General features: G+C 40.4%; 1 protein-coding gene across 2 annotated transcripts in view; it reads left to right on the top strand.

The window, feature by feature from the left end:
- Positions 1 to 25,685, top strand: part of ADCY1 (adenylate cyclase 1) — a 763,759-nt gene that overhangs the window by 311,279 nt on the left and 426,795 nt on the right. For both annotated transcript variants that reach the window (XM_075827013.1, XM_075827012.1), the window contains exon 5: positions 157 to 284. In XM_075827013.1, the coding sequence (XP_075683128.1) occupies positions 157 to 284 (128 nt within the window). The remainder of the gene's footprint in view (positions 1 to 156; positions 285 to 25,685) is intronic.

Here is a 25,685-nt window from a genome sequence, read left to right as displayed (position 1 = left end):
ATATATATATATATATATATATATATATATATTTGTAGCGCTGTTATTCCAGGCTTTATTTCTTAGATAGGTATTAGGCTTCATATGTAAAAAATACAACAGACATTGTAGAATAAATTGTTGTTTAAAATTTAAATCTATTGTAATTTGTAACAGGAAAACCACTGCAGAAGGATTAAGATACTTGGAGATTGTTACTATTGTGTATCGGGACTAACACAGCCAAAAACTGACCATGCACATTGCTGTGTTGAAATGGGATTGGATATGATTGACACCATTACGTAAGTACCATCAATCAAACATTCATGCTAAAAGGATTTGTCCACTTTTTTTTTTACAGTTTATATATAGAATGAATCAACTTTAAAGAGGCTCTGTCACCAGTTTATACAGTGAAGGAAATAAGTATTTGATCCCTTTCTGATTTTGTAAGTTTGCCCACTGTCAAAGACATGAACAGTCTAGAATTTTTAGGCTAGGTTAATTTTACCAGTGAGAGATAGATTATATAAAAAAAAAAAAAAAAGAAAATCACATTGTCAAAATTATGTATTTTTATTTGCATTGTGCACAGAGAAATAAGTATCCTCCTTACCGCACGATCGTAGTAAAGAGAATTGTTTTTTTTTATGGAGCGGCAGTCATACATGTTTGCTGCCACTCAACTTAAAGTCTATGGTAATGATGGAAATAGCCGAGGTGATTACTGTTAATTGTAGGAAAACCTATTTAAGTACTTCCAAAGTCATTCAGTTTTTCACGTAAAATAATTTTCTATGTAAACTGTAAAACGGGGTTTAAATGTGGAAATTAGGTTTATAAGGAACCTGTTGCTAGATTTTAGGGAACTAAACCACCATTACATTATACTGCCAGGGTTCAGCTTCCTAAACATACACCTCTCAAAACTGTCAGTTTTAGCATTTTGTTATAATACAGTGTTTGCTGTATGGAAATGACTATAGAAGAGTTCTAAGATGAGTCCAACGTCATCCTGCACATACTCAGCGCTCCGATAAAGCCGGCCTGGGACACCTGGACTCCTCTCAGGACTCTTCTATGGTCATTTACATACAGCACACGCCGTATTATAACGTATTTTTATGTAAAATGCTAAAACTGGCAGTTTTGAGAAGGTCATGTTTAGGACGCTGAACCCCAGCAGTATATCGACATGCTTGCAGTATAGTGCCCTAAAATCTAGTGACCATTTCCCTGCAATGATTTGACAATATACTACAGCAATGTTTGTTTTACTGGTTCAGTTTATAAAAGCTTCTAGGCATAGGGGTTTGAGTCAGAGTAAACTGATGGCTTTTAAGCACTGCAAAATGTCCTTATTTCTATATGAAGAATGTTGTAAAGTATTACTTAGAGCTTTCCTAAATGGCCATATGTACAGCTTTTTTCATCTCTTCCTTTGTAGATCTAAACTTTTATATGGAAGTAGACCAAAAGGTACACATTTACAGTACTGGGTTCAAACTAAATCATGCATTCACTACTTATCCTGCTAAAATGAAAAGATAGCTGATTGCAGTATCACAAATGTGGTTTCAAAGTATCCTCCGGTGCCCAAGTCAAAAATCAACAGAGCAAGATCTGTGCAGACATTTAGCCGAAAAGCAATACTGGGAGATTTCAGCTCAAAAACCTGCAGAATTGTGAATACTGCTCTGTACTGTAAGGCCGGATTCACACGAGCGTGTGCGTTTTGCGGCACAAAAAACGCGGCGTTCTGCGGCACAAAAAAGCGCCGTTTTGCGCGCGCAAAAGGCACTTGACAGCTCCGTGTGTCAGCCCCGTATAGTGCGCGGCTGCGTGCTTTTCGCGCAGCCGCCATCATTATGACACTCCGTTTGGATGTTTGTAAACAGAAAAGCACGTGGTGCTTTTCTGTTTTCATTCATCCTTTTCACAGCTGTTGCGCGAATCACTCTCGTCCCACGGAAGTGCTTCCGTATGGTGCGCGTGAATTTCACGCACCCATTGACTTCAATGGGTGCGTGATGCGCGAAATACGCCCAAAGAACGGACATGTCGTGACTTTTTCGCAGCAAACTCACGCTCCTTAAAAATCACGCAACGGTCTGCATGGCCCCATAGACTAATATAGGTCCGTGCGACGCGCGTGAAAATCACGCGCGTTGCACGGACGTATATCCCGTTCGTCTGAATAAGCCCTAAGGCCCTCTTCACACAGAGTTGAAAAATGCCTGCAAAATGCCTGTAAAAATCAGCACTGTTTTTTTTTTTAAGGGGTTTTGCACCAAAGGTGAATTTTGCCATGTTTTTTTGCGACTTTTCTGCCGCATTTTTTTTACCTCTGTCTTCAACAGGCAAAGGAAAACAGCGAGCAATATTTGCCATAAAACGCAACAAAAAAAGCGTCAAAAACCGCCGCGGACGTTTGCTGCGTTTTTTTCCATCTCCCATAGATTTCAATGGGGTTATTTAAAAACGCCTCGAGATAGGGCATGTTGCTTCTTTTTCCCGCAAGCGTTTTTTCACGAAAAAAACGCCTCCACCTCCCATTGAAATAAATGGGAGGCAGTTTTGGCTGTTTTTTGCCACGATTTCCACGGCAAAAAAACACGTAAAAAACCTCCGTGTGAACAGGGCCGAATACAGGCTGTAACTTAAGATCGGTACAAGTTAAAGGTTTTTTTCCACAATTAACGTTTATCACCTATCCGCAGTGTATAAGATCATCTTCTGACTGCTCACAGTTTACTGAGAGATATGGTAATTTAGCCCAGTGTATGTTGTACATTTGTATCAGAATATTACTATGTATATGTTGATTGTGTTTGAGGTAATAAAGCTTATACATAAAAACTAGACCTATGGGCAAATGCTCCACTTATTATCTACACTAATTTTGACATATGAAGCTCAATATGGTACTTTCATTGAAAAATAATTATCTAGAAGCTCACCTAAGACATCAATCTGAAAATGGGAACAGGAAAACCTTGCTACTCTTGGCTCTGTTTATACTGGTGTCGCGGCCCTATTCTGTCAGGTTTCCATTTCCCCTCACGGGTAGAATAAGCCTGCTGCACTATTCTTCCTGCTGAATTATTACATGTTACCTAAAGGTGGAAAACACTAGGAACAGAAGGAGTCATGCACTATTGTAATAAAGTTTGCCATTGGCATAGAAAAATAATTTTTATTGGACAATACAAAATACATAGAGTTAAAAAAGACTACAAATCTGAAGACTGTACACCTCCCAAGTGGTGAGGATGAACCTAAAGGAACCACTCCTAATATTGGCAGTTGCAGGAAGAAAAAGCTTATCTGACAGATAGTAAAATACTAACTAGGACTAGGGCGGAAAATACAATAAAGTAGTACTAGGCATAGGAGTCAGGGTATGTAAATTTAAGTAAGTAACATCATACATACAGCCAGAGTCACAAAGCTAACGAAGGTAAACATTGTGAGTGGATTCCAATCAGAGCAAAAAGTGCTCACAGAGAATCCCCACAAAGCAGACAAGTCTTCCCAGAATATTATCGCCACAAGAAAGGAGCAAGTAAAATATGTAAAGCACAGCATAAAGTGTTACTAACCCATGTGGTTCCTGCAGTTCAGTATCTTCCCGAGTACGGAGAGACCCCGACGCACGTTTCGCGTGGATGGCTTTTTCAAAAGGGGTATACGTATATGAGTATACCCCTTTTGAAAAAGCCATCCACGCGAAACGCGCGTCGGGGTCTCTCCGTACTCGGGAAGATACTGAACTGCAGGAACCACATGGGTTAGTAACACTTTATGCTGTGCTTTACATATTTTACTTGCTCCTTTCTTGTGGCGATAATATTCTGGGAAGACTTGTCTGCTTTGTGGGGATTCTCTGTGAGCACTTTTTGCTCTGATTGGAATCCACTCACAATGTTTACCTTCGTTAGCTTTGTGACTCTGGCTGTATGTATGATGTTACTTACTTAAATTTACATACCCTGACTCCTATGCCTAGTACTACTTTATTGTATTTTCCGCCCTAGTCCTAGTTAGTATTTTACTATCTGTCAGATAAGCTTTTTCTTCCTGCAACTGCCAATATTAGGAGTGGTTCCTTTAGGTTCATCCTCACCACTTGGGAGGTGTACAGTCTTCAGATTTGTAGTCTTTTTTAACTCTATGTATTTTGTATTGTCCAATAAAAATAATTTTTCTATGCCAATGGCAAACTTTATTACAATAGTGCATGACTCCTTCTGTTCCTAGTGTTTTCCATAATTATTTTGGAGTTTCTGTTCTGACAAAGGGAGGTTTAAATCCGCACATGCTGGTGACCTAGCCCTTAGAACCATTTTCCTGTTGAGACATATGTTTATAAATATGTTACCTAAAGGTATATTCCCAACTCACACACTGAGGGGGGATTTACACGAGCGTGTGCGTTTTTGCGCACGCAAAAAACGCGGCGTTTTGCGTGCGCAAAAGGCACTTAACCGTGTGTCATCACATAGGATGTGCGGCTGCGTGATTTTCGCGCAGCCGCCATCATTATGACACTCCGTTTGGATGTTTGTAAACAGAAAAGCATGTGGTGCTTTTCTGTTTGCAAACATACTTTTGACTGCTGTTGTGCGAATCACGCGCGTCCCACGGAACTGCTTCCGTGTGGTTCGCGTGATTTTCACGCACCCAATGACTTCATGGTGCGAGAAAAACTCAGAAATATAGGACCTGTCGTGAGTTTTACGCAGCAGACTCACACTGCGCACTGCCCCATAGACTAATATAGGTCCGTGCGACACGCGTGAAAATCACGCGCGTTGCACGGACGTATATCACGTTCGTGTAAATCCGCCCTTATAGTATATCCACAGTATATGTCCAGGTCCCACCTCTGGGACCCACACTTATGTGGAGAATGGGGGTCCTCCAACCTTGTTCTGTCTGGTCAGTCAGTCACCGGCCATCACAACCAGGTGGAAAATGTTTCCTTCAGACAATGATTCATCATGCATGCATTTATTTATTCAATGGGTTACATACCAGATATTGAAAAAAAGTTTTGGGACACACCTGAATCAGGTGTTTTATTCAGTTCCATTGCCACCGGTTTATAAAATCCAGCACAGAGCCATGCAGTCTGCGTTTACAATCATTTGTGAAAGAATGGGTCGTTCTAGAGATCTCACTGAATTAGAACGTAGTACTGTAATAGGATGCCACCAATACAACAAGTCAGTTCATGAAATATCTTCCCTTCTAGAAATTGCACGATCAAATGTGTTTGGTATTATTGCAAAATGGAAGCAATTAGGAACTACAGCAACTCAGCCACAAAGTGGCAGACCATGTAAAGTTACAGAGTGGTGTCGCCGAGTGCTGGGGCTCATTGTGCATAATGCATGAAAGTCACCAACGCTCTGCTGACTCAATAACTGCGGACTTCCAAACCGCCTCTGGCATTAGCATCAGCACAAAAACTGTGTGCCGGGAGCTTCATGGTATGGATTTCCATGGCCGTGCAGCTGCATTCAAGACTTACATTACCAAGTGCAATGCCAAGCATCAGATGGAGTGGTGCAAAGCACACCGCTACTGGACTTTGGAGCAGTGAAACATTGTTCTGTAGAGTGACAAATCATTCTTCTATATCTGTCAGGCTGACTTGCGAGTCTGGGTTTAGCGATTGACAGGAGAACGTCACCCACATGACTGCATTTTGCTGTAAAGTTTGGTGGAGGAGGGATAATAATATGGAGTTGTTTTTCAGGGGTAGGCCTAGGCTCCTTAGTACCAGTGAAGGGAAATCCTAATGCTTCAGCATACTAAGACATTGTGGACAATTGTATGCTTACAACTTTGTGGGAACAGTTTGGGGAAGGCCCTTTTCTGTTCCAGCATGACTGTGCCCCAGTGTATAAAACAAGATTCATAAAGGCATGGTAGGGTGAGTGTGGTGTGGAAGAACTTGACTGGCCTGCACAGAGCCCTGACCTTAACCCCATCTAACATCTTTAGGATGAACTAAAACGGAGATTGTGAGTCACGCCCTCTCGTTCAACATCAGTGTCTGACCTCACAATTTCTTAGCTGAATGTATGGCCACAAATTCCCACAAACACACTTCAAAATCTTTTTGAAAGCCTTCCCAGAAGAGTGTAAGCTGTGTTAGCTGCAAAGGGGGATCAACTCTATATTAATGCCTATGGATTTTAAATAGGATGTCATAAAAGCTCCTGTAGGTTTAACGTGTAGGTATCTCAACACTTTTGTCCATATAGTGTGTGTATGTATGTATGTACACTACCGTTCAAAAGTTTGGGGTCACCCAGACAATTTTGTGTTTTCCATGAAAACTCACACTTATATTTATCAAATGAGTTGCAAAATGACTAGAAAATATAGTCCAGACATTGACAAGGTTAGAAATAATGATTTTTATTTGAAATAATAATTTTCTCCTTCAAACTTTGCTTCGTCAAAGAATGCTCCATTTGCATCAATTACAGCATTGCAGACCTTTGGCATTCTAGCTGTTAATTTGCTGAGGTAATCGGGAGAAATTTCACCCCATGCTTCCAGAAGGCCCTCCCACAAGTTGGATTGGCTTGATGGGCACTTCTTGCGTACCATACGGTCAAGCTGCTCCCACAACAGCTCTATGGGGTTGAGATCTGGTGACTGCGCTGGCCACTCCATTACAGATAGAATACCGGCTTTCTGCTTCTTCCCTAAATAGTTCTTGCATAATTTGGAGGTGTGCTTTAGGTCATTGTCCTGTTGTAGGATGAAATTGGCTCCAATCAAGCACTGTCCACAGGGTATGGTATGACGTTGCAAAATGGAGTGATAGCCTTCCTTATTCAAAATCCCTTTTACCTTGTACAAATCTCCCACTTTACCAGCACCAAAGCAACCCCAGACCATCACATTACCTTCACCATGCTTGACAGATGGTGTTAGGCACTCTTCCAGCATCTTTTCAGTTGTTCTGCGTCTCACAAATGTTCTTCTGTGTGATCCAAACACCTCAAACTTCGATTCGTCTGTCCATAACACTTTTTTCCAATCTTCCTCTGTCCAATGTCTGTGTACTTTTGCCCATATTAATCTTTTCCTTTTATTAGCCAGTCTCAGATATGGCTTTTTCTTTGCCACTCTGACCTGAAGGCCAGCATTCCGGAGTCGCCTCTTCACTGTAGACATTGACACTGGCGTTTTGCGGGTACTATTTAATGAAGCTGCCAGTTGAGGACCTGTGAGGTGTCTAGTTCTCAAACTAGAGACTCTAATGTACTTGTCTTGTTGCGCAGTTGTGCAGCGGGGCCTCCCACTTCTCTTTCTGCTCTGGTTAGAGCATGTTTGTGTTGTCCTCTGAAGGGAGTAGTACACACCGTTGTAGGAAATTTTCAGTTTCTTGGCAATTTCTCGCATGGAATAGCCTTCATTTCTAAGAACAAGAATAGACTGTCGAGTTTCACATGAAAGCTCTCTTCTTCTAGCCATTTTGAGAGTTTAATCGAACCCACAAATGTAATGCTCCAGATTCTCAACTAGCTCAAAGGAAGGTCAGTTTTATAGCTCCTCTAAACAGCAAAACTGTTTACAGTGGTGCTAACATGATTGCACAAGGGATTTCAAGTGTTTTCTAATCATCCATTAGCCTTCTAACACAGTTAGCAAACACAATGTACCATTAGAACACTGGAGTGATTGTTGCTGGAAATGGGCCTCTATACACCTATGTAGATATTGCATTGAAAACCAGACGTTTGCAGCTAGAATAGTCATTTAGCACATTAACAATGTATAGAGTGTATTTCTGATTAATTTAATGTTATCTTCATTGAAAAAAACTATGCTTTTCTTTCAAAAATAAATACATTTTTAAGTGACCCTAAACTTTTGAACAGTAGTGTATATACACATACATATATGTTTTGCAAGGCGTCAATTACGGGCGTAATTTGCACCTGTTCTTCATTGGATTCAATGAAAAACAGCTCAAATTACGCCCCAAGAAGTGTCCTGGCACTTCTTTGCAGAGGCATTCATTTTATGCGTCGTCTTTTGACGTGTAAAATTAAAGGTCGTCGGCACAGTACGTCGGCAAACCCATTGAAAGCAATGGGCAGATGTTTGCCGACGTATTAAAGCCGTCTTTTCAGGCGTAATTCGAGGCGTAAAACGCTTTGTTTACACCTGAAAATAGGTCGTGTGAACCCAGCATTACTGGCACATTTGTTAAGGATGACAAATTAACATACCCTTTGCATTGGGCCAATTTCTTTATACTCAACATCTACTAATCTTTAGCTTATAGTAGTTTTAATGTTTGTATCCAGGGGTGTAACTAAGAGACTGGTCCCCATAGCAAACTTTTCACTATCCCCCCCCCACAACCATCTCCCCACCACACCCCCACAACCCCTGCCCTCTCGACAATGAACATTTATCAGTTCTGTTGGCAATGCAAAAATACAGCTAGGTTGCCAGCTGTTAGATTATCTACCCCCATATTTTATGAGATTCCATTAATAATGATCCCACAGCTCCCTGTAGATAGTATCACATTGTCCTATGTAGATAGTGCCACACTGCCCCTGTAGACAGTGCCCCACTGCCCCTGTAGACAGTGCCCCACAGCCTCCTTTTGTAGATAGTTCCACACGGAGCCCCCTTGTAGATAATGCCACATAGCCCCCTCTTGTAGATAGTGCCCCCCTCAAACAAATACTCGCCTAGCCTAGTTCCAACAATGAACGGAGCTGCACTACAGCCGCCTGTGATATGCTGAGTTGGGACCCTGGCGTAACCTGGCCTTATTCATTGACTTTATCGTGCCGGCCTGCACAGGTATTTATAGACTGCAGGCCTGATGTAGCCTGTAGCCTAGTGAATGGACTGATCTGCTCGTTTATGTAGCACTAAATATTATCGTTGTCGGCGGCACATCTCCCTGTATAAACAGGGAGATGTGCTGCTGACATGATGGAATTGTATGGTAACGATGGCTCCAAAAAACGCCTCCAAAAATTTTTTTCAGCTACAAAAACGGTTGAAAACAGCTCCGTCATTTTCAGACGTTTTTGATTTTGCATGTGAACATACCCTTAACCCCTTAAAGACCAGGCCAATTTTTCATTTTCGTTTTTTCCTCCCTGCCTTCCAAAAGCCATAACTTTTGTAAATATTTGTCGACATAGCCATATGAGGGCTTGTTTTTTGTAGGACAAGCAGTAGCTTTTCATAGCACCATTTATTGTACCGCATTATGTACTGGGAAGCTGAAAAACAATTATTTGTGGGGTGAAATGGGCAAAAAAACTGTGATTACGCCAATTTTTTGGGGTTTTGTTTTTATGGTGTCTAGCAGGTGGATATTTTACAGGTTGATACAGGTTGATACAGGTTGATACGATTACGGCGATACCAAATTTATATGTTGTGTTTTATGTTTTACCACTTTTAAAAAAATAAAAATATTTGCTAAAAAATGGTGTCACCATATTCTGAGAGTCATAACTTTTTTATTTTTCCATCAATTTAGTGGTCAGCAGGCTTAAATTTTGCGGGGCGAGCTGTAGTTTTTACTGCTACAATTTTGGGGTACATGCAACTTTTTGATCACTTTTTGCTCGGCCTGTGAGCCATACTTCCCTTTAACTGCTACCACTTACATGTACGTGGTATGTCGTTAAGGGGTTAAAGTTAGAGCCTGAAGAGAAATACTGCTAAATATACATATTACAAGTTTTATAATGGCCAGTAATAGTCTTTTTCCTCATGTACACACTTTTGACAGCTTATTTTGAAAATTCATCTGAATGTTTAGGTACGCTTTAAAGTTTACTTGCTACTGAAACCAGAACTTTTTTTTAGATCTCTTCTTTAACAATCTATTCTGATGCAATTTGTATCCAAAACACAGTTTGACACTACAGCATATATGGGCCTGTTCGCATCAGTGTTCGTGTTCCGTTCAACCTTTCGATCAGAGGAACCGTTGAAAGCCGAACGCAAACTATCGCTTCCGTTTGCATTACCACTGATTTCAATGGTAATGCTTCTGTTTCAGTATATTTCAGTTTTTTTCCATTCTGTAAATTTAACGGTTTTTTTCACAGAAACAATAGTGCTGTCAGCTGTGCTATTGTTTCCATGAAAAAAAAAGCAAACAAACTGAAACATACTGAAATGGAAGCACTACCGTTGAAATCAATGGTAGTGCAAACGGAAGCGATAGTTTCCGTCCGGCTCCTCTGAAAGTTTGAACAGAACCCGAACGCTGACGCGAATAGGCCTTTTATACTATTAACCCTTTCATGCTGACAATCTGTAGATACACATCCTTTTCGCATATACCCTGTGCTGCCAGGACGTGTATATACAGATCTCTGTTCCAGCTGGCATAGCACTGTGAAATTGGGTGTTAAAAGCGCGATCCGGGTGTCTCAGAGTAGTGCTGACACCCGGATTGCGCTGTTAACCCCTGCCTCTGGTCCCAGAGACATGACCGGGACCTGATTGGTTCAGGTCCCGATCATGTGATCGCAGGGAAAGTTTGTTGTACCAACAAACTGGAAAGTTTGTTGCTGCAACAAACTTTCCCGAGGACCGCTTGCGGGTGCTGCCGTCGGTTGCATGGCAAAACCGGAGGCCATACAACGGCCTCCAGTCTGCCATTCACAGAAGCCTATGAGGACCAGCTGGTCCTCATAGGCTTCCTGTCAGTGCGACTGTCAACGTCACACTGACAGTTTATAACACATTACACTACCTAGGTAGTGTAATGTATTATAGCAGCCATCAGTGCTGCAGGTTTTCAAGTAAAACAAGTAAAAAAAAAAAAAAGTAATAAAAATGTTTTATAAAAGTTATAAGTTACAAAAACATAAAATGCTTTTTTTCCTATAAGTCTTTTATTATAGGAAAAAAAATAAAACATTAAAAAAGTACACATATTTGGTATCACCGCGTTCGTAACGACCCCAACTATAAAACTATAATATTATTTTACCCACACGGTAAACACCGCAAAAAATAATTAAAAAACAATACTAGCATCACTATTTTTTTCATCCCCCCTCCCAAAATATAGAATAAAAAGTGATCAAAAATTTACATGTACCCCAAAATAATACTAATAAAAACTACAACCCGTCCCGCAAAAAACAAGCCCTTACACAGCTTTTTTGACTGAAAAATAAAAAAATTATGGCTCTCAGAATATGGTGACACAAAAAATAAATTATTTTAGAGAAAAGTGATTTTATTGCGCAAACGCAACAAAACATAAAAAAGCTATACACATATGGTATCGCCGTAATCGTACCAACCTGCAGAATAAAGTAAATTGTCATTTATAGCGCACAAAAAACATTGTCAAAATGTATGTTTTTTTTTGTCACTTTGCTTGCCAAAAAATCTAATAAAAAGTGCTCAAAAAATCACATGTATCCTAAAATGGTAGCAGTGAAAACTACAGATTGTAACATAACAAATAAGCCCTCACACAGCTCCGGTGGAGAAAAAAAAAAGTTCTGGCGCTCAGAATATAGCGACAGAATTTGTGCAGAGTGTCCAAAAGTGGATAAGATTGGGCACCATTTATCAGTGTGACACCAGCCACACATCTATGAATTATTTATTTACCCCATTATTATACCCTCTTATTATGCCCTGATGTACTCTGCCCAGCTTACATATGCCACCACATTATAAACTGAAATACCAGCAAAACCCCAATCAGAACTATTACCAAGCAAAATCTGCGCTCCAAAAGCCAAATGGCGCTCCTTCCCTTCTGAGCTCTGCCGTGGGTCCAAACAGCAGTTTATTACCACACATGGGGTATTGCCGTAATCGTGAGAAATAGCTTTACAAGTTTTGGGTGCTTTTTATTCTTTATTCCCTGTAAAAAAATACAATTTTTTTATATTTTTTCAGAAAAAAAGTCGATTTTCATTTTCACAGACATATTCCAATAAATATAGCTAAAGACCTGTCGGGTCAAGATGCTAACTATACCCCTAGATAAATTCCTTGAGGTGTGTTGTTTCCAAAACCATTTTTGGGGAGATTCCACTGTTTTGGCACCACGAGACCTCTTCAAACCTGACATGGTGCTTAAAATATATTCTAAAAAAAGGAGACCCCAAAATCCTCTAGGTGCTCGTTTATTTCTGAGGCCGGTGCTTCAGTCCATTATCACACTAGAGCCACATGTGGGATATTTCTAAAAATTGCAGAATCTGGGCAATAAATATTGAGTTGCTTTTCTCTGGTGAAAACCTTCTTTGTTAGGCTGGGTTCACACAACCTATTTTCAGACGTAAACGAGGCATATTATGCCTCGTTTTACGTCTGAAAATAGGGCTACAATACGTCGGCAAACATCTGCCCATTCATTTCAATGGGTTTGCCGACGTACTGTGCAGGCGACCTGTCATTTATGCGTCGTCGTTTGACAGCTGTCAAATGACGACGCGTAAAAATACAGCCTCGTCAAAAGAAGTGCAGGACACTTCTTTCAGACGTAATTTGAGCCGTTCTTCATTGAACTCAATGAAGCACAGCTCAAAATTTACGGCTGTCAGAGAAGCCTCGCAAAATGCGAGAAGCAGCATTTACGTCTGTAACGAGGCAGCTGTTTTCTCCTGAAAACAGTCTGTCTTTTCAGACGTAAAAGCCTGCTACCATGTGCATATACCCTTACAGAAGAAAATGTATTACAGATAAATTTCGGCAAAAAAAATTGAAATTGGTACATTTTACTTCTACTTTGCTTTAATTCCTGTGAAATGCCTAAAGGGTTAATAAACTTTCTGAATGCTGTTTTGAATAGTTTGAGGGGTACAGTTTTTAAAATGGGGCAATTTATGGGGTCTATCTAGTACATAAGGCCCTCAAAGCCACTTCAGAACTGAACTGGTCCTTGACAAAATAGCCTTTTGAAATTTTCTTGAAAATATGAGAAATTGCTGCTAAAGTTCTAAGCCTTGTAACGTCCTAGAAAAATAAAATAATGTTCAAAAAAACAATGCAAATACAAAGTAGACATATGGGGGATGTTAATTAGCAACAATTTTGTGTGCTATTACTATCTGTTTTACAAGTAGATTACATTTAATATTAGAAAAATTATAATTTTTCTTTACATTTTGGTGTTTTTCACAAATAAGCTATGAATGTATTGACCACATTTTTCCACTAACATAAAGTACAATATGTCACGAGAAAACCTTCTCTGAATCGCTTGGATAGGCAAAAGCATTCCAGAGTTATTACCACATAAAATGACACGTCAGATTTGAAAAAAATGGGGCTGGTCATTGAGGCATCGATGACCCTTGGTCCTGAAAGGGTTAATAAACAAGAAAATTGCACCAACAGTAAGCTGTTAACATAATAAATTATTTTCAGAACTTTAGATATTTTCAAGTGAATTCAGATATTTTCAAGGCAATTTAATCTTCTATTGTCTGCACAATGGTGCAAATTCAGAAGATAGTATTGGGGGTGGCTGTTGCTCAAAACGTCAATTGCTTGGATGTTGGCCATTTCTAGGGAATTTTGATGATGAGAAGGACATCAAATCCCCTCCAACCATCAAATAAGGCTGTATTCACATGTGAAAGTCTCTGCAGGCAGTGCGTACTGAACTGAATCTTCATGTTTCAACACAAGACAAAAAATAGAGGAGGAACACAGAAACACCTAATCACACAGGAACAGGCATGCACTTGCTTTTTCAGGATAGATTCACATGGGAATGAATGGCTACAGATTTTCTGCAGCATTTTTGCAGCAACATCTTCAAGTGTTTTTTTTTTGGATTTTGCGGCGGATTTAACCTCCTCTGTAGTAAACCTCCAAAACAGAATAAGCAATCTGCAGATTTGAAAATAATCAGCGTTTTCTGATTACCGTGTCAATCCTGCCTCAGTCAGGGACGAGTGTATTCTACTGCTATCTATAAAAAAGATAAATATAACCAATAACACCACTATACAGTGCCCATATAGTTGTTAGGTACCCCTAAACTTATCAGACCCCTGACCCAACCCTCTGAATTGATAATATCCCAGACCACTTGCACCACTTCCCCTCGCCATGTGGTAAGAATGAGGAAGCAGATTCCCTGCTTTTTTTTTTTGTATCCCTTTTGTAATATAGTATATAGGCAGTTTCAGTTATTTCATTGCTTTTTTATTTTATTCAAAATACTTTAAAACAAAGAGGTTCACTGAAGTGCTTGGTTTGCAGTGGCGTCCCTAATAAGAGCTACCTCTCTTCTCTGTTTGCTAGCTGGCAGCTTTTAATTTCTATAGTGAATGGATGATATAACAGTAATGTATATTTAATTAACATTATGCCAAAGATCTCAGGTTCGTACTTCACAATGAAAAAATAAATCTCTCATCAACTTAACATAAATAAAATAGCTTGTGCAAAAGCTATTGATATTTTAACCTCGTAGGAGTTGAAATTGTTTCAGAGTAGCATCTGATGTTCATGAACCCCCATAAATGTTCGATGGACTTGAGTTCAAGTCACTGTGTAGGAAAGGCCAATAAACAGAGCTTTGTCTTTGTTTCCATCACATGACCAGGACACATTTTATCTACTGAATGTAAACAATGAAGGTTGAGTGACAGAATAACATTTATCTACTGAAACAAGAAAACCCTTTTAACCAGCAGAGGTTGTGCTTCAATAACAAGACAAGACAAATTTAATTTTTTCTTCTCTTAGCTTTAAAGGAGAGGTGTCATGATTTTTTTAAATTTTTTTATAAGATTGCTTTTAGTGTGATATTAAAATACATTTTATTTATTTGTGTTCTTGTGTTCTACTTATTTTTTTTTTTCTTACTTTTACTTCTCTATGGGGGCTGCCATTTTTTTTTAAATCTCTGTATGTGTCGATTAACGACACATACAGAGATGGAATACGGCACATACATCCCCATAGAGAATGCGAACAGGATCCGTTCCATTCACTTCAGCGTACGCCGTCTGTGTGGGAACGGCGCATGCGCCACTCACACACAGACCAAAACGAAGCTCGTTAGCAGAGCGAAATGCGGCTCCATTTTCATGTGGACCAGAAGCTGCTGCCGGGCAGTCAGATGACAACTTCCGGCAGTGGCTTCCGCCCATATGTTCAAGGAAGCGAAGGCGCAAGGAATAGGAGCAGAGGAGGCAGCGGCGGCAGGAGCAGGTAAGTTATGTTTGTGCATGTGATGTGTGTATTATGTTCGTGTATGTTAGTGTTATTGTAAAGGATTTGCCAGACACAGGTTCTGTGTCGACGCCCATAGGTAATCAGTCTGCACCTGCTCCTATGTCTGTGAGACTGACTCCATCTTCCACCACTCAGGATGGCAGGCTTAGGAGTGGGAGAGCCTATCACAGCCTGGCCAGACGGAGATAGTTCCCGCCCACTGTCTATTTATACCTGCCTTTCCTGTTCCTCCTTTGCCTGTGATTCTTCTATGCTTGTTTCCTGGCTTGCTGCTGCTGCTTGTACTACTGATCCTCTGCTTGTTATTGACCTTGGCTTTCTGACCACTCTCCTGCTCAGCGTTTTGTACCTCGCTCACTCCTGGTTTGACTCGGCTCGTTCACCACTCTTGTTGCTCACGGTGTCTCCGTGTGCAGCTGCCCCGTTTCCCTAGCTTCTGTGTACCCCTGTCTGTTTTGTCTGTCTTGCACTTACTGAGCGTAGGGACCGTAGCCCAGTTGTACCCCGTCGCTTAGGATGGGTCGTTGCAAGTAGGCAGGGACTGAGTGGCGGGTAGATTAGGGCTCACCTGTCTGTCTCCCTAACTTGTCATTACAGTTATACTGTCTGCTTAGCACTGTATCTAATCCTCCTACACTATGTATTCGATCAGAAAATGGTGGCACACAGTGTAGGCGGTTGTAAGATTCAACCCCCTCCTTCTCCTGGCACAAGCCAGAATAAGGGAGGGGGGATTGTGTGAGGACACTAGAGCGAGTGTGTCTACCCCAAATTTGCAGCATAAAGCAATGAGGTTGCTTTACCACATTGACCATGCTGCAATTTTGGGAACTGCTCCCTCTAGTGACTAGCACATGGAAATGTTATAAATTAGAATCTAATTTATAATATTTCCTGACTTGTGAAAAAAAATAAAAAAAATTAAAACAATGTGTAATCACTCAAATTATGATTGTTTAACTAAAAAAAAATTCTAGCGACACATTCCCTTTAATAAATCTTAAAATTTAAGTCTAATCATGTCATCTAATCTAATTTCTTACCCCCAGAGCATGTTCCTCAGTTCGGGAGCAAAAGTGGGCGGTACCAGCTTGATGTAAATCAAGCTGTTCTGCCTTATCTATGTGCGCTCACAACACTGATACATACTATAATACCAGCAGCATTGAAAGTAGTGCTTGCTGACCGCTCGTCTCAACCAGGCATACTAAGCATGGTTGAGACTCTCCGCACTTGTCCTCACTGCAATCTTTGTATGTTCATCCCCAGTTCTATCACTCTACAGGGTGGGCCATTTATATGGATACACCTAAATAAAATGGGAATGGTTGGTGATATTAACTTCCTGTTTGTGGCACATTAGTATATGGGAGGGGGGAAACTTTTCAAGCTGGGTGTTGACCATGGCGGCCATTTTGAAGATGGCCATTTTGTATCCAACTTTAGTTTTTTCAATGGGAAGAGGGTCATGTGACACATCAAACTTATCGAGAATTTCACAAGAAAAACAATGGTGTGCTTGGTTTTAATGTTACTTTATTCTTTCATGAGTTATTTACAAGCTACTCTTTGTTTACAGCCATTGACATGTCGCATTCCTGTATGAACAGTTTCCTGGAAAGTGGATTGGTCGTCGTGGGCCAGTTGAATGGCCCCCTAGGTCTCCCGATCTGACCCCCTTAGACTTTTATCTTTGGGCTCATCTGAAGGCAATTGTCTATGCTGTGAAGATACGAGATGTGCAGCAACTGAAACTACGGATACTGGAAGCCTGTGCTAGCATTTCTTCTGCGGTGTTGCTATCAGTGTGTGAAGAGTGGGAGAAGAGGGTTGCATTGACAATCCAACACAATGGCACAACAGCACTTTGAACACATTTTCTAAGTGGTCAGAAACTTGTAAATAACTCATGAAAGAATAAAGTAACGTTAAAACCAAGCACACCATTGTTTTTCTTGTGAAATTCTCGATAAGTTTGATGTGTCACAAGACCCTCTTCCCATTGAAAAAACTAAAGTTGGATACAAAATGGCCGACTTCAAAATGGCCGCCATGGTCAACACCCAGCTTGAAAAGTTTCCCCCCTCCCATATACTAATGTGCCACAAACAGGAAGTTAATATCACCAACCATTCCCATTTTATTTAGGTGTATCCATATAAATGGCCCACCCTGTAGTTATTCACTGCATCTACTCCACCCTCCATGCTAATTCCCCAAAGTAAATTTCCCTCTCTCATCCCCAGTTCATACCAGTGTAATGCACCAATTGAACTTACATGCTGCCTGGTTGAAAACTGTGCTGGTTCTAAAGTCCACACTGTTTTCTCTATAATTACTAGTCCTTCTCAATGAATTAGAATATCATCAAAAAGTTCATTTCTTTCAGTAATTTAATTCAAAAAGTGAAACTCATATATTATATAGATTCATTACACACAGAGTGATCTATTTCCAGCATTTATTTTTATTTATTTTTTTAATGTTGATGATTATGACTAAGAGTTAATGAAAACCCAGAATTTAGTCTCTCAAAAAATTTGAATATTGGATAAAAGTTCAAGATCGTAGACACATGGTATCACAACTCTAATCAGCTAATCAACACAAAACACCTGCAAAGGTTTCCTAAGCCTTTAAATGGTCCAACAGTCTGGTTCAGTAGGCTACACAATAATGGGGAAGACTGCTGACTTGACAGTTGTCCAGAAGACAGTCATTGACACCCTTCACAAGGAGGGTAAGTCACAAAAGGACATTGCTAAAGTAGCTGGCTGTTCACAGAGTTCTGTATCCAAGCATATTAATGGAATGTTGAGAGGAAGGAAAAAGCGTGGTACAAAAAGGTGCAGAAGCAACAGGGATAACCGCAGCATTAAAAGTATTGTCAAGAAAAGGCCATTCAAGAATCTGGGTTAAATTCACAAGGCGTGGACTGCGGCTGGAGTCAGTGCTTCAAGAGCCACCACACACAGACATATCCAGGACATGGGCTACAACCGTCGCATTCCTTGAGACAACGTCAGAAGCATCTAACCTGGGCTAAGGAGAAAAGGGACTGGTCTGTTGCTCAGTGGTCCAAAGTCCTGTTTTCAGATGAAAGTAAATTTTGTATTTCATTATGAAATCAAGGTCCCAGAGTCTGGAGGAAGTGGGGAAAGGCACTTCATCCAAGTGGCTTGCAGTCCAGTGTGAATTTTCCATAGTTAGTGATGATTTGGGGCGCCATGTCATCTGCAGGTGTTGGTCCGCTGTGTTACATCAAGTCCAGAGTCAACGCAGCAGTCTACCATGAAATTTTAAAGCACTGCTGACTGCTTCCCTCTGCTGACAAGCTTTATGGAGACGCTGATTTCATTTTCCAGCAGGACTTGGCACCTGCCCACACTGCCAAAAGTACCAATACCTGGTTTAATAACCACAGTATCACTGTGCTTGATTGGCCAGCAAACTCGCCTGACCTAAAACCCATAGAGAAACTTTGGGGTATTGTGAAGAGGAAGATGTGAGACACCAGACCCAACAATCTAGACGAGCTGAAGGCCGCTATCAAAGCAACCTGGGCTTCCATAGCACCTCAGCAGTGCCACAGGCTGATGGCCTCCATGCCACACCTCATTGATACAGTAATTCTTGCAAAGGGAACCCCAACCAAGTATTGAGTGCATATACTGTACATACTTTTCAGTAGGCCAACATTTCAGTATTAAAACAAATTTTTTAAATTGGGCTTGTTTAATATTCAAATTTTCTGAGAAACTACATTTTGGGTTTTCATTAACTGTTAGCCATAATCATCAGCATTAACCCCTTAAGGACGCAGCCTAGTTTTGGCCTTAAGGCTCAGAGCCCATTTTTCAAATCTGACATATTTCACTTTATGTGGTAATAACGTCGGAATGCTTAAACCTATCCAAGCGATTCTGAGATCGTTTTCTCGTGACACACTGGGCTTCATGTTCGTGGTCAAATTTGGTCGATATATTCAGTGTTTATGGGTGAAAAATTGCAAAATTGTGAGAAAATGTTGAAAAAATAGCATTTTTCAGAATTTAAATGCATCTGCTTGTAAAACAGACAGTTATACCACCCAAAATAGTTACTAGTTCACATTTCCCATATGTCTACTTTAGATTGGCATCGTTTTTTGAACATTCTTTTATTTTTCTTGGACGTTACAAGGCTTATAACATAAACAGCAATTTCTCATATTTTTAAGAAAATTTCAAAAGCCTTTTTTTTAAGGTACCTCTTGAGTTCTGAAGTGGCTTTGAGGGGCCTGTGTATTAGAAACCCTGATAAAACACCCCATTTTAAAAACTAGACCCCTCAAAGTATTCAAAACAGCATTTAGAAAGTTTTTTTTAACCCTTCAGGCATTTCACAGGAATTAAAGCAAAGTAGAGGTGCAATTTGCAAATTTCATTTTTCTTGCTGAATTTCAATTTTATTAAAAAAAATTCTGTAACACAGAAGGTTTTACCAGAGAAACACTACTAAATATGTATTGTCCAGATTCTGCAGTTTTTAGAAATGTCCCACATGTGGCTCTACTGCGCTCGTGGAATAAAACACAAGCCCTAGAAGCAAAGAAGCTCCTAGTGCATTTTGAGGCCTCTTTTTTTATTAGAATATATTTTAGGCAGCATGCCAGGTTTGAAAAGGTGTTGAGGTGCCAAAACAGTAGGAATCCCCCAATAGTGAACCCATTTTGGAAACTAAGGAATTAATTTATGGTTGTTGTTACCATTTTGACCGCACAGTTTTTTTACAGCACCTATTTGAATTGGGCTGTGAAATGAAAAAAAATTATTTTTTTCCAATAAGATGTCATTTTTTATCAAAATTTCTTATTTTCACAGGGAACAAAATACCCCATTTTGTTGCCCAATTTCTCCTGAGTGCAGCAATACCCCATTTGTGGCGATAAACTGCCGTTTTGGCCGATGGGAGGGCTCAGAAGGAAAGGACCACCATTTGGCCTACTGGGGATTTTCTGGTGCGAAGTCATGTATGCAGAAGCCCCTGAGGTACCAGTACAGTTGAAACCCTCAAGAAGTGACCCCGTTTTAAAAACTACACCCTTAAGGCATTCATCTAGAGGTGTGGTGAGTATTTTGACCGGAGACCTACACCCCATAAACTGTAATGTGGGTTCTCCCGGGTACGGCAATACCCTACATGTGGCTGTTATCAGCTGCCTGGGCACACAGCAGGGCCCAGAGGGGAAAGGCGAGGGGGATAAGCTGTGCGGAGCACATCAGGGTAAGTAAAATTGGGGTAAATTATAAACCAAGGGATGTATGATAAATTTTAAAACACTCTTTCATACAGAGCTCTGGTTTTTCTGGACACGTGTCACATTGATATATTGTGTCCTCCCTTATCCCCCTCTTATAGCAGACTTTGCACCACTTTTGACTTTTTCCCTAGTTGCCAGTTTGGGGAACTTCTCCTGGAAAGTGTTGCCCTGGTACGATGCGTGTGGCCTCGCTTCCAGGGGTACTTGGTGCCCCCCCCTTCTTGGTCCCTAAAGATTAGGTTCTTGATAATCACCTCTTGAAATTCCAGGAAAGTTCCCCTCTGGCCTGCACATCGACGTAGCACGTACACATTGTATAAAAGCCATCGGTATGATGTGCACGGCCAGCTTCTTATACCACACCGCATGGCGCTGTAGGGCTTTAGGACTTGATCTGACAAGTCCACCCCTCCCATGTACCTATTGTAGTCCAGGATGCAGTCTGGTTTGGGGGTGGCCTTTCCTTCATATATCCTAAATCTGTAGGTATACCCTGATGCACTCTTGCACAGCTTATACATCTTCACGCCATACCTTGCCCTCTTACCCGGCAGGTACTCGCGGAATTGAACCCTCCCTTTAAAATGTACCAGGGACTCATCAATAGAAATACACTTCTCGGGGGTGTATGCTTGGGAAAACCGGGCACTGAAACGGTCTAATAGGGGTCTCCGTTTATACAAACGGTCAAAACTGGGGTCATCTCGGGGTGGGCACGGCTCATTATCAGTATAATGTAAGAAGTGAAGTATTGCCTAATTTATTTATTTTTTTAGGTTACAGTTCAGTTCTGAAGTTGCTTTGAGGGGCCCATATATTAGAAACCCCTATCAAACACCCCATTTTAGAAACTAGACCCCTCAAAGTATTCACAACAGCATTTAGAAAGTTTATGAACCCTTTAGATGTTTCACAGGAATTTAGAGGAAAGTAGAGGTGAAATGAAATTATTTTTTTTGTTAGAAAATCCTCTTTATACCACTTATTTTATAACACAAAAGGTTTTATCAGAGAAACACAACTTAATACTTATTGCCCAGATTCTGCAGTTTAGAGAAATATCCCACATGTGGCCCTAGTGCGCTAATGGACTGAAGCACCGGCCTCCGAAGCAAAGGAGCACCTAGAGGATTTTGAGGCCTCTTTTTTATTAGGCACCATGTCCGGTTTGAAGAGGTCTTGTGGTGTCAAAACGGTGGAAACCCCCCAAAAGTGACCCCAATTTGGAAACTAGACCCCTTGAGGAATTCATTACAGTTTTCTTGGGGTGTATGCAGCTTTTTGATCAGTTTTTATTCTATTTTTAGGTGGTGTGGTGACTAAAAAACAGCAATTCTACTATTGTTTTTTTATTCTATTTTTTTACAGCGTTCACCGTGCGCTATAAATGACATATTCACTTTATTCTGCGGGGCAATACGATTACGGCGATACCAGATGTTTATAGTTTTTTTTTTATGTCTTATGGCGTTTGCACAATAGAATAAGTTTTGTAAAAAATCATTCACTTTTTGTGTTACCTTATTCTAAGAGCCAGAACTATTTTATTTTTCAATCAATAAAGTCGTGCGAGGACTTTTTTTTTGCGTAACAAACTGTAGTTTCGATCAGTACCATTTTTAGGTACATGCAACTTTTTGATCTCTTTTTATTTAATTTTTTGGGAGGTGAAGTGACCAAACAATTGTGATTGTGGTATGGTTTATTATTATTTTCTTTTACGGCGTTCACCGTGCGGGATAAATAACGAAATAATTTTGTCGTTCAGGCCATTACGGACACGGCAATACCAATAATGTATAGTTTATTTGTTTGTTTATATATTTTTATTAATAATAAATGACTGATAAGGTAAAAAGAGGAATTTTTACTTTTAATACTCTTAAAACTTTTATTTTCTTATTTTTACACATTTTTTTTAACTTTTTTTTAACTTTATTACTTTGTCCCACTAGGGGACTTGAGAGCAGGAGGTCCTGATCGCTATTCTAATACACTGCACTACATGCGTAGTGCAGTGTATTAGAACTGTCAGCTACTCACTGACAGCAAGCATAGTGGGTCCTGACTTTGTCAGGACCCACTAAGCTTCCGTCGATGGCATAGCCGGACGCCATTGTTTGGTGTCCGGTTGACATAGTCACCATCACCGGCCGCTATCGTGTAGCAGGCCGGCGATGGCAGCTTAACCCCTAAAAAGCTGCGATCTCTATTGAACGCGGCTTTTAAGGGGTTAATCAGCGGGGACACATCGATCGGTCCCCACTGTAGGAGCTGTGACAGCTGCTGTACGAGACAACAGCTGTCACAGCTCCTGTATGTGTCGGGAGGACGGCCGAAACAGCCGTTACTCCCGAGACGTACTATTAGGTCATGGAGCGTGAACGATACAACTACCATGACCTAATAGTACGTCCAGGAGCGGGAAGGGGTTAACCCCTTAAGGACACAGCCTGTTTTCACCTAATGGACCAGGCCATTTTTGTCAATTTATATGATAATAACTTTGGAGTGCTTCTGTTCTTTCAAGCGATTCTGAGATTGTTTTCTCGTGACACATTGCACTTTAAGTTAGTGGTAAAATTTGGTCGATACATTCAGTATTTATTTATGAAAAATACCAACATTTAGAGAAAATTTGCAAATATTAGCATTTTGCTCAATTTGAGTGTATCTACTTGTAAACCAGATAGTAATACCACACATAATACTTACAACATTTCCCATATGTCTACTTTATGTTGGCATCGTTTTTTGAACATTCTTTTATTTTTCCAGGACGTTACAAGGCTTAGAACTTCAGTTCTGAAGTGGCTTTGAAGGCCTTATATATTAGAAACCCCCTATAAAACATCCTATTTTAAAAACTGCACCCCTCAAAGTATTCGGAACAGCATTTAGAAAGTTTATTAACCCTTTTGGTGTTTCACAGGAATTAAAGCAATGTGGAGGTGAATTTTTTATTTTTTTTGCAGAAAATTATTTTTAATTCATTTTTTTCTGTAACACAGAAGGTTTTACCAGAGAAACTGAAATTTATGTTTATTGCCCAGATTCTGCAGTTTTTAGAAATATCCCACATGTGGCCCTAGTGTGTTACTGGACTGAAGCACCGGCCTCAGAAACAATGGAGCACCTTGTGGATTTTGGGGCCTCCATTTTATTAGAATATATGTTAGGCACCATGTCAGGTTTGAAGAGGTCTTGTGGTGCCAAAACAGTGGAAACCCCCCCAAAAGACACCATTTGGCAATCTACACCCCTCACGGAATTTATAAAGGGGTATAGTGAGCATTTTAACCCAGCAGGTTTTTTTGCAATATTTACAAGGCATAAAGGCAAAAAAGCACCCCCAACATTTGAAAAGCAATTTCTCACGATTACGGCAATACCCCATATGTGGTAATAAACTGCTGTTTGGACCCATTGCCAGGCTCAGAAGGGAAGGAACACCATTTGGCTTTTGGAGCTCAAGTTTTGCTGGAATGGTTTCCGGTGCCATGTCACATTTGCAAAGCCCCTGAGGGCCAAAATCTGTGGAAACCACCCAAAAGTGACCCCATTTGGGAAATTGAAGGAGTTTATCGAGCGGTATAGTGAGCATTTTGACCCCACAGTTTTTTGCTGAATTTAGTGGAATTAGACCGTGAAAATGAAAATCTAAGTTTTTTCTAATAAAATGTAGATTTAGCTTGGATTTTTCAATTTTCACAATAGATAAAGGAGAAAAAAGTACCCCAGCATTTGTAAAGCAAACTCTGCTGAGCACGGCAATACCCCATATGTGGTTATAAACTGCTGTTTGGACCCACGCCAGGGCTTAGAAGGGAAGGAGCACCATTTGGCTTTTAGAGCTCAAATTTAGCTGGAATTGTTTTCAGGTGCCATGTCACATTTGCAAAGCCCCTAAGGGGACAATACAGTGGAAACCACCCAAAAGTGACCCCATTTGGGAAACTACACCCCTGAAGGAATTTATCAAGGGGTATAGTGAGCACTTTAACCCCACTTTTTTTTTTTGCTGAATTTAGTGGAATTATTGTGAAATTAAAAATGACTTTTCTTCTGATAAAATGTGGACATTTTACATTTTTACAAGGAATAAAGGAGAAAAAGCACCCCAACATTTGAAAAGCAATTTCTCCCGATTACGGCAACACCCCATATGTGGTCCTAAACTGCTGTTTGGACCCATGGCTGGGCTCAGAAGGGAAGGAGCACCATTTGGCTTTTGGAGCTCAAGTTTTGCTGGAATGGTTTTAGGTGCCATGTCGCATTTGCAAAGCCCCTGAGGGACCAAATCAGTGGAAACCACCCAAAAGTGACCCCCATTTGGGAAACTACACCCCTAAAGTAATTTATCAAGGGGTAGAGTGAGCATTTTGACCCCACAAAGTTTTTTCTAATAAAATGTAGTTTTAGCTCAGATTTTTCTATTTTCACAATAGATAAAGGAGAAAAAAGTACCCCAACATTTGTAAATCAAACTCTTCTGAGCACGGCAATACCCATATGTGGTGATGAACTGCTGTTTGGACCCACGACAGGGCTTAGAAGAGAAGGAGCACCATTTGGCTTTTGGAGTTCAAATTTAGCTGGAATGGTTTTCGGGTGCCATGTCACATTTGCAAAGCCCCTGATGGAGACAAAACAGTGGAAACCACCCAAAAGTGACCCCATTTGGGAAAGTCACCCCTGAAGGAATTTATCGAGTGGTATAGTGAGTGATTTTTTTTGCTGAATTTAGTGGAATTATGCTGTGAAATGAAAACTTACTTTTCTTCTGATAAAACGTGAAAATGTTAAATTTTTACAAGGAATAAAGGAGAAAAAGCACCCCGACATTTGAAAAGCAATTTCTCCCGATTACCGCAATACCCCATATGGGGTCATAAACTGCTGTTTGGACACATTGCAGGGCTTAGAAGGCAGGAGCTCTATTTTGCAGATTTTGCTGGCTTGGCTTGTGGGCGCCACGTTGCATTTGCAAAACCCTAAAGCAGAACCGCCAGAAATGACCAATGCTCAGCTTGAAGATCAAAGTACAGTGGTAGCCCCCAAGAAGCGACCCCATTTTAGAAACTACACTCCTCAAGGCATTTATCATTTGCCCGTACATATGACAGGGCTTAGAAGTGAAGAGCATAATGTGCATTTG

Source organism: Rhinoderma darwinii, chromosome 5 (genome assembly GCF_050947455.1).
Source record: "Rhinoderma darwinii isolate aRhiDar2 chromosome 5, aRhiDar2.hap1, whole genome shotgun sequence".
In the NCBI taxonomy this organism is placed as follows: domain Eukaryota; kingdom Metazoa; phylum Chordata; class Amphibia; order Anura; family Rhinodermatidae; genus Rhinoderma; species Rhinoderma darwinii.
The sequence above is the reverse complement of the archived record's forward strand: the minus strand, read 5'-3'. Positions and strand labels throughout refer to the sequence as shown.